This window comes from Gadus macrocephalus, chromosome 21 (assembly GCF_031168955.1).
Source record: "Gadus macrocephalus chromosome 21, ASM3116895v1".
In the NCBI taxonomy this organism is placed as follows: domain Eukaryota; kingdom Metazoa; phylum Chordata; class Actinopteri; order Gadiformes; family Gadidae; genus Gadus; species Gadus macrocephalus.
The window spans coordinates 2,149,042-2,158,188 of NC_082402.1; the positions used below are offsets into that span (position 1 = coordinate 2,149,042).

At 47.4% G+C, this 9,147-nt stretch overlaps 1 protein-coding gene across 1 annotated transcript; it reads left to right on the forward strand.

Moving 5' to 3' along the window:
* The first annotated feature begins 1,408 nt into the window (after positions 1-1,408).
* rpl7l1 (ribosomal protein L7-like 1) lies at positions 1,409-9,066 on the forward strand. The gene is made up of 6 exons (XM_060041469.1): positions 1,409-1,518; positions 2,072-2,177; positions 4,800-4,960; positions 6,527-6,664; positions 7,454-7,563; positions 8,469-9,066. The coding sequence occupies exons 1-6, from the start codon at positions 1,505-1,507 to the stop codon at positions 8,675-8,677; spliced, it is 738 nt and encodes a 245-aa protein (XP_059897452.1). The 5' UTR covers positions 1,409-1,504; the 3' UTR covers positions 8,678-9,066.
* Positions 9,067-9,147: the final 81 nt, after the last annotated feature.

Consider the following 9,147-nt stretch of genomic DNA (forward strand, 5'->3'; position numbering starts at 1 on the left):
AATCAACGGCTAGGGTCTTTGTCAAATAACCATACTTGAGGAATGTTTAGAATGTTACCACCTGCTCTGAGCGGTGGTAACGGTCTCTCCCGGCTTCACTAAAACATCCCTTACCGATACCATGTTTCAAAAAGACTCCCGTGTCCCGACTCTGCTGGGGAACATCAGCGTGGCGCACCTGCCCGTACGGAACAACAGCTGGAGGCGCTCTGTGGTGAGGGGTTTTGTTCTTCTGGAGCTCGTCATTCACTGTTTGTTGGTCCACACAGTGAGGAGGCTCTCCCGAAGAACCAACTCCCCTCCCTGTGTCTGTCCTCTGGGGATGTTTAGGAAGGTGTGGTGGAAGTGGGTTCACTAATTAGACATCAGATTAACGTTTATGGTCTGATGGGAGAAAAACTAAAATCTTGGGGAATGGGGCGTGCCATTTTCTTTTACTTCAAATTTATTTTGACCAATTGTGTGCCTGGGGCCGGGCTGTGTAGGCGGGCCTTATGTGGGTTGGATCTTTACCGGGAATGGCTGGGGGAACCCAACCTGGTGTGGTTCCTTTCTTGGCCAACAGCGAAGGCGACCTCGGCCAGCACTGATACCGTGACTTTAGCCCTCGGGAAGCAGAAACATCCTGCCACCAACGCCGGAGATAAAGATTCTTTAAAGAGTAATAGCGCCCCTCTCACTGCGTAATTCACACTTCCTAGTTTCCTGCCCAGGTTCTATGCCGACTCCTCCCAGAAGTTTAGAGTGTTGTTCAGCTTCTGGATCCAAGATCTAAGATCATGTAGGCAGGCCTGCATTAACTGCCATTGGGCCCTGGGGCTGAGAGTGTTCGTATCAGTGTTCATATCATGAGCCAGTATGATAGGCCTCCTGATAGTCATAGGCCCTGGGTCTTCAACACAGGTTAGCCCGTGAATTAAGGCGGCCTTGCATGTAGGAAGTACCTTGACATACCGGACCACCTTAACACTAAACATACTTGACTACCTTAACAGTAACTACCTTATCGTATACTGGACTCGCTATCACGCTGATTCTTTCAATACACAGCCTGCATGTGATTGGTTACAGTTTATCCTTTGTTATGTCAGCCTGGGTGCTGGGTTACAGATGATCCTATGATATGAAAGCCTTCATGTAACTTTATTATTCTGTTCTCAAATCTGATTACTGATTTTTTTCTGATGTATCTTTATCCTGTGGAATTTAAATAAATAAATTCGGCCATTTAGAAAAGGATTAATAAGACCATAACAAAAAAAACATACTATAACCAATAATGTTTATTATATAATTATATTACAATAATGCTAATAACCAATAATAATTATTAGAATAAGATAATAATATAGTTCGAATTATATAGTAGTATAATATAGAATTTTTTTCTGTTAATTCAGCAAAAAAACAAAAAACAAAACATTTCTGAGGGGCGAGCCCGGAGCGCCGCTGTGTCGTCATTGTCGTGCGACGCGCCGCTGCATTACGCTCTTCAACATCCACGATGGCGGAACCTGAGTAAGTATTCTTCTTCACATTGGAACGGCAATATCTGCGTCCATCCTCTGTTTTCCCGGCTCGGATTCCCGCTCCGTCTCCTCGGCGGTCCACACGACCCGTGGGGCTCTGGATTCGGGACGGGATGGGGTCCTGTCGGTGGAGACTTTAGGGTTTAAAGCTCACATGTTGCTGCCGGGGTTCCTTCGAGCAAGAGCAGCCCCTGGTCTCACAGAAGACCCCGACACACGGCTTATATTCAGAGGAAAATACAACTGAACGCCTCTAATACCGTGACCATATAGAAGGAGTAGCATCTGTATTTTGTCCTGCCGAGTTCGGTACCTAAAGTGTCGGTGTGCTTGTGTTTACCGCCTCATGAGAGGAGCTGTAGAACTAATAGCTGTGTTATCTGTAGAATCTAAACCATGTGTTCTCCAGCACCTCAACGTCACCGTCCTGTCATCTTAAAGGATTATATCTATAGCGGCCGGCTGGTTGTGTAACTGTTTCGTGTCGTCGACCGACGTCCAGTGAGGTCTCTGTTGATGTTGTTTTTTAAACTGGTTTGCAGGAAGAAGGTGATCCAGCTGGTCCCGGAGCATCTGCTGAAGAAGAGGAAGGCGTACCAGGCTATCAAGGCCACGCAGGCTAAGCTCGCCCTGCTAGACAAGAGAAAGGTATGAGAATCGTGATGATCACGACATTAAACTGAATAATCAATGTTGTAAACTCTATGAATCTATTACTGTTATTCACAGGGTACCACTATGAACTCTTAACCTACCCTCTCCTGTGTACTGGATATAAAGTAGATGCTTTGTTTTGATTTTCAAGGCAGACCCGACTATTGGCTCGCCTTCGTTAGGTCGGTTGTTTGTGCTTTGAGCTTGACACTTAACTGTTGGCTCCTCTGATATCCTGAGCAGTCAGTGTTCAGTGTTTCCCCTAGAATTTTTTTTAGGCCCGGTGGTAAGAGCTGATAGTGTGATTTGTTATGCATTTTTCACGGGATGCTAGAGTATTTGTTGGTTATTTCCATATAAAACACTTGCTTAGCCATCACAAGTTGATAATGATTCAATAAACACGTTATTAACAATAAAATAATTTTATTTACAATACTATTTTTGGTGGTGCCATGCTAATGATGATATAACTTAATGCTGTCAGATTGTCCGTTATGATGGGGCATCATCTGCGCACGCGCGACACAGCAGGTTTTTTTTCTTTCTCTTTCGTTTTTTTTTTTTTTTTGGCCGGTTGTTGGCCTGGCGGGGGCGCTCGTTGGCCTGGCGGGGGCGCTCGTTGGCCTGGCGACCCGCCAGGCCTGAACAATGGTAGGGGAAACACTGGTGTTATATAACCAGCTTGTTGTTGGCCAAGAGGGACACGGTGAGTTTGTTTACCTAACTGGTAAACCATTGGAAGGGAACTGACATTTAGCTGATTCTCCATCCAAAGCGACTACAATAATGCCGCTTTTCCACCGCACATGTAGCTCGACTCGACACGACACGACTCGACACGGTAGCAGCGCGGGTCCTTTTCCACCGCAAATAGTACCTCCGGGACGTGAGCGGGGTCGGCTGCGCGAAAGGGCTGTGACGTATTTTTGTACGCGACGCAAACAACACCTACGTAACCCACACATGGACAGAACCCACATAACAACAATGGAGAACATCGATGCGATGGTATTCGTGTTCGTATTATTAGCTGGCATGTTGAAGAAGTGGAATATGTTGGCTGCGGCGCTGCTATGGCTGTTACCAGCATGGTTGCCATGTCGCTCTCGTGACTTCGTCACACTCTGGCCAATCAGTGGCCGGCCGTCTGCCGACGTCACCTTTTAGCATCGGCTCAGCCGCTTGGAACCTAGAGCGAGGCGGTACTAGAAAAAGCAGCCACTTCAGGTACCAGATACCATGTTTTCGCGGTGGAAACGCAAAAAAGGCGAGCTGAGTCGAGTCGAGTCGTGTCGAGCTGGTACCATGCAGTGGAAAAGCGGCATAAGAACCTTTTGTCAGAAGAAGTTGAAACCATTATCTGTCGGTTCAGTAAGGATGTTCATAGAACCAAGTGCCAAGCACTGACAATCGTTAGGTTAACCCATTCCCCGTAGACAACAAATCTCTCTTCTAACCAGAGTTAGAGGTTGGAGTCGGCAGAGATACAAATGCAAGACGTTGTGACTCCCAGCCCAGAGGTTCTGGGCTGGGAGTCTGCAGGCCCCTTTGGTCTGCAGGTCTCCCTGCAGGCCTCCTTGAACACGTTGTCTCCTAAGGCCTAAAAAAAAAAAAGTTGGTTATTTATTTGTATGTTCTTTTTTTTCCAGTGGCAGCGAATGATAGGTAGTAGGGATGGGCGATATGGCCTAAAATTCATATTGCGATATACATGCAACCTATTGCGATAACGATATATATCACGATATATAAATCATAATAGAACCATTTCAGAACAGGTTACATAGACTCTAAGGAAAGCTAAACTGCTAAATGTATGTCGTTTTGAGAACATTTATTGTGCAAAACTAATCATACAACATAATGTTGTAGCTGCAGAGACTTTAAAAAAGAAAAAAATCTTCTGTGTAATGACGTATACTTCCCTTAATGAAATAAAAATTGGTGGTGTCTTGTTAATAAAGAAACGGATACTGTGAATTAGGGAAATACGTCCAGTATTAGGCATGGCTATTTTAAATAAAGAAAAATCTTACAAGTGTGTGCACAGATACTTGCTATTAAAACATAAAACAATAAGTGGAAAATGAACGCATATAATTTTGAAATGAACATGAAATGAGAGCAATCACCAGCTCCTCCGTTTCGCTTTCAGCCATATTTACTTAGACGATGATGCGTTGAAGCCGGTTGCAGCTTGTGGCTCTTTAAATTTCGCGTGTCGCGGATGATGCGATGCAGCTGGTTGCAGCTCGTGGCTCTTTTTAAAATTCGCGGGTCGCGGACGATGCGTTGCAGACGGTTGCAGCTCGTGGCTCTTTATATTTCGCGAGTCATGGATAGATCGCGTCAAACATACATTATCGCGATAGAGCAATATAACTAAAATCTCTATCGTAGGCCATTTTTTATCGTTTATATCGTATATCGTTTATATCGCGCATTCCTAATAGGTAGGTTGTTTTCATGTAAAAACGAGAGAATGCACTCGTCCTTGTACAGAATGAAGAGGCAAAATTAAAATGATTTTAGGACTAACCCCGGCCTTCAACGAGGTGGCTCTGAACTCGGTCCCCGCGGGTGCGTGACGCTGCCCTGTGTTGGCTCCTCCAGGTCTCCAAGGGGAAGCCGCTCCGCTTCAAGAGGCTGGAGGACATTCTGAGGGAAGGGCACCGGGCCAGCCGGGACGAGACGCGCATCCGGCGCTTCAAGCAGCGCCCTCCCACCGCCCTGCCCCCCAAGAACAAGCTGGCCTTCGCCGTGCGCATCAAAGAGTGAGTAGAGCCGAGACCAGCCGACCAGGAACCGCTTCAACCGGACCATAAAACCATTGACAGTGGACTTCTACTCATTCTTAGATCTTATAGGAATGGAGCTGAACTAGGGTTGCCGCGGTATACGGTGTTACCGGTGTTGAGGCCAACACCGATTACTCGGTGTTGCACACCGATTACTCGGTGTTGCACACTGGCAACACCCAAGTATTTTTTTTATTTTTTTTTCAGTAATAAAAAACAAATTCAGTAAAAATGAATAATATAATTATTATTAAGAAAATTAAAATGTGTACAATAGGCCACAGTTCCGCTCTGTGCGGGAGAATTGTCGCGCCGAGAATTGACGTGCTTCCTTACAAGACCGGTAACCATAGCAACGCCAGTAAACAAACCCCGCGAAGCCCAATCCCTACGTGAGCTCCCCGCGCTACGGCCATCCGGAGGCGCACAGAGCTTTTGGCCGGGATATTATGATATATAAAATTATATTATACTATTATATATAATGAGACGTTATAAGACGCAGAGAATTGGCGCTCTGCCAGCCGCTGTCACCGAGTGTGAGAGGGGAGTTGACGGAGAAGATGGCGGTTGACCTATAGTTTCAAAGTTAATACCGTTTATACCGGTAATACCGGTGTTGACACAAGCGTATTACTCGGTGTGAAAATGTCCACACCGCGGCAACCCTAAGCTGAACACCATTCCAACAAGAAGCTTATGTGAAACAAACCACTTAACTCTGACTGTGAGGCTTGTTGTTCGGGGTCGACAGGCGGTAAATGTTCAGGAGAAAGCTTTCAGCGGAATAAATGACTGTAGGGGCTCCAACCCCATGCCTTAACTAGACCTATCCCACCAGGGTTTCACTGTGTGGAGACAATCCTAAAGGACTGGGCGACAAACAGCTTTTTTTGTAAGATGTCTTAATAGATCCATATTATAAAATAATAATAGGTGTTTACTCTGTGATTGATGGAGGCCTCGGGGGCTGTAGACCTGACTTATAGCCTGCCTATGACACCAGGAGACACCGTTTGAGTGGAAGTTGTTGAAAATGACTGTCGCCCGTCTCGTATCCTCGAATCAAGTTCTAGTTGATGCTTCCTGTAGGAGACGATTTGGACCCCTTCTCTGAATCCGTCTTTCCTGTCGATCACAGAGCTAATCTCACAGAGATGCTGATCGGCAGATTTTTCTCTGTGGTATTTATTTACCAAACATTTTTTATGCTCCGAGTAGTCCTCGGCTCTTGGTTTCAGCCACAGTGGAACCGGTTCCATTTGGTCACAATAGACATAATCATATAAATCCCGTAATTGTTTCCTGTAAAAGATTCTTGACATTGATGCCACCTATTAAATTACAGGGAACCGCCCTAAACTACACACGCACAGCCGCAGGCCACAGAGACAAACAAAACAAAATAAACCGCAACCTCTTATAAAATCGACCTCTTCGGAGCTGTATGACCCATGGACGTGTTGAGGACCGGTCCCCAGACTCCACTGAGGTGTCGTTCCACACGGCCTCCGTCTCAAGCTCCTCCCTCCTCCTCCTCAGGATCAAAGGCGTGTGCCCCAAGGTCCGCCACGTCATCCAGATGTTCCGGCTCAGGAAGCTCTTCAGCGGAGTCTTCATCAAAATCAACAAGAGCTCTCTGGCCATGTTGAAGGTGGTGGAGCCCTACGTCGCCTGGGGGTGAGTCGTCCTGGTGCACATGCTGCTAGCTGTTGTCCTGGTGCACATGCTGCTAGCTGTTGTCCTCGTGCACATGCTGCTAGCTGTTGTCCTGGTACACATGCTGCTAGCTGTTGTCCTCGTGCACATGCTGCTAGCTGTTGTCCTCGTGCACATGCTGCTAGCTGTTGTCCTCGTGCACATGCTGCTAGCTGTTGTCCTGGTGCACATGCTGCTAGCTGTAGTCCTGGTACACATGCTAACATGCTGCTAGCTGTAGTCCTGGTGCACATGCTAACATGCTGCTAGCTGTTGTCCTCGTGCACATGCTAACATGCTGCAAGCTGTAGTCCTGGTACACATGCTAACATGCTGCTAGCTGTAGTCCTGGTGCACATGCTAACATGCTGCTAGCTGTATCCGGGGTCCAGCCGTAGGGGTAATGCATTGATATAAACAATTTAAACGTACCCGTACATTAAATCCACACAAGACAAAACTGCACATGCAAAATCATAATTGTGTCTCACAATTTACAAAATCACAATGCATATGGTATCGCCACTCAGACATAATATTGTATTGTGTGGTTGAATCTGTAGTATACACCCATCTACCCTACACTGATTACACTGTCGTATGGTTATGGCCCTGAGATCAGTGTTGCCATATTGGGGGGGAAATCTGACCCAATGGATGTTGGCAGTTTGGCAGTGTTGGCAACCCTGCCTCAGAAGTATGATATTCTGTGGTTGAAGGTACTTAGCTGGTCAGCCGTTAGCCTCACTCCCCCCCCCCCTCCTCCAACAGTTTCCCCAACCTGAAGTCGGTCCGAGAGCTGATCCTGAAGAGAGGACAGACCAAGATCAAGAAGCGCAGGGTGGCTCTGACGGACAACAACCTGATCGAGCAGCACCTGGGTACGTCTGTGGTGCCTCTGATGGTCGCACTCGTGTGGACGGGGCCTTAACCGAGCTCTCTTTGTTTACGGGGATTGGGTTAACTTGGTGACGTTTGGTTTCTCTTTCTTCTGACGCATGAAATATTGTTCATCGCTTTGGATGAGTACTCAACGGCCTAAGTTTAAATGACTCACTTGAACGGGAACAGGGGATTATCTGTTTCAAAGTCAAAAGGATTTATTTTCAGACCGACCATGCGACAACTTCTAAAGAGGAACGAAATAACGTTTCCCCATCCTCCAAATGTTAATAGTGCAAAAAGACAACATCAAACCTTTAACATAATTATACTGCAATAACATACACACAAACACACTATTCTCTAGCCATCCCCTGATCGTGCTTCCCTGTAATAAAACTAACTTAATTTTATCACTGACTATTTCCCCATCAATATTAGCAGGAACTTTGTTTCAAGTGTTTCAACTAATCAGCCTTCACCTTAATAAGCCGGGTTCGAGGTGCTCCATGGTTACACAGTTGGATAGCGCATGACACAGTTTAACCACCGCTTCCCTGCAATAAAACTGGACTGAATTGAGTTTATTAGGCTTGTACTCTGTCCCTCACACACAGACTTCTATCACAGACTATTTCCATATCGATATGGAAATAGTCAGTGAAAGTAGAAGTCTGTGTGTGAGGGACAGAGTACAAACCTACTAAACTAAACTCGATTCAGTCCAGAGCATGTTTCGATTACGTTGATGGGCTCACAGTAATGTTACTAGTAGTTGTGAGTTGTTGAGGACTGGGATGTTTATTAAAATTTTGCGAGAGTCTGCTGCCTTAACTTACCTCGAAACAAAACCTTTTCCTACCTGGTTCTCACCTAGTGTCTCCCCCCCCCCCCCCCCCCCCAGGCGAGCACGGCATCATCTGCCTGGAGGACCTGATCCACGAGGTCTACTCCGTTGGGAAGAACTTCCGGAAGGCCAACGGCTTCCTGCGGCCCTTCAGCCTCTCGGTGGCGCGCCACGCCGCCCGGGACAAGGGCGGGGTCATGAAGGACCTGGGGGCGATCGGGTTCAGGGGCACCGAGGTCAACAAGATCGTCCGCGAGCTCAACTGAGGGCCCGCGGGCGCAGGGACCCCCAGACTGTTTCTGTACATACTGTGTGTTCTGCTGAGGGGGGTGAGGGGGGCTTCTCGCTCTCTGGCTCAAGGGCGCCCCGGCAGCAGTGGTACCGCAGCGCTGGACGGGGGCGTGGCGGGGCGGTGGATTTAAGCAGTTTGAGTCTGGAGCCTCCAGCAGGGGGCAGACCGACCGGGAGCATCCTGCCCCATGCAGGGTGACCAGCAGGGGGCGCCGGAGCACCACGGTGTGGCGCTCCGAGCGCAGCGGGTGCCTCCTCGTGTTCAGTGATGAGCGGGAGGAGGTTCCTGCTCATTCTTTAGACGTGGACAGAGCCCCATAATGTACAGTGATCTCTTTATATTTCAATAAACTTGTTCAGAATATCAAGTGGTGAAGTCTTTGCATGTCAACCCCGGGGAGGTGCGACCGGCCCTGGAAACCCTAGGGCGTTCCCGGCAGGCACT

What these genes read in the sequence shown, in the direction of transcription:
- rpl7l1 (XM_060041469.1), top strand. An exon ending in GAGCCCTACGTCGCCTGGGG is followed by an intron (nt 6,665 to 7,453) that starts GTGAGTCGTCCT and finishes CTCCTCCAACAG; the next exon opens with TTTCCCCAACCTGAAGTCGG. An exon ending in CCTGATCGAGCAGCACCTGG is followed by an intron (nt 7,564 to 8,468) that starts GTACGTCTGTGG and finishes CCCCCCCCCCAG; the next exon opens with GCGAGCACGGCATCATCTGC.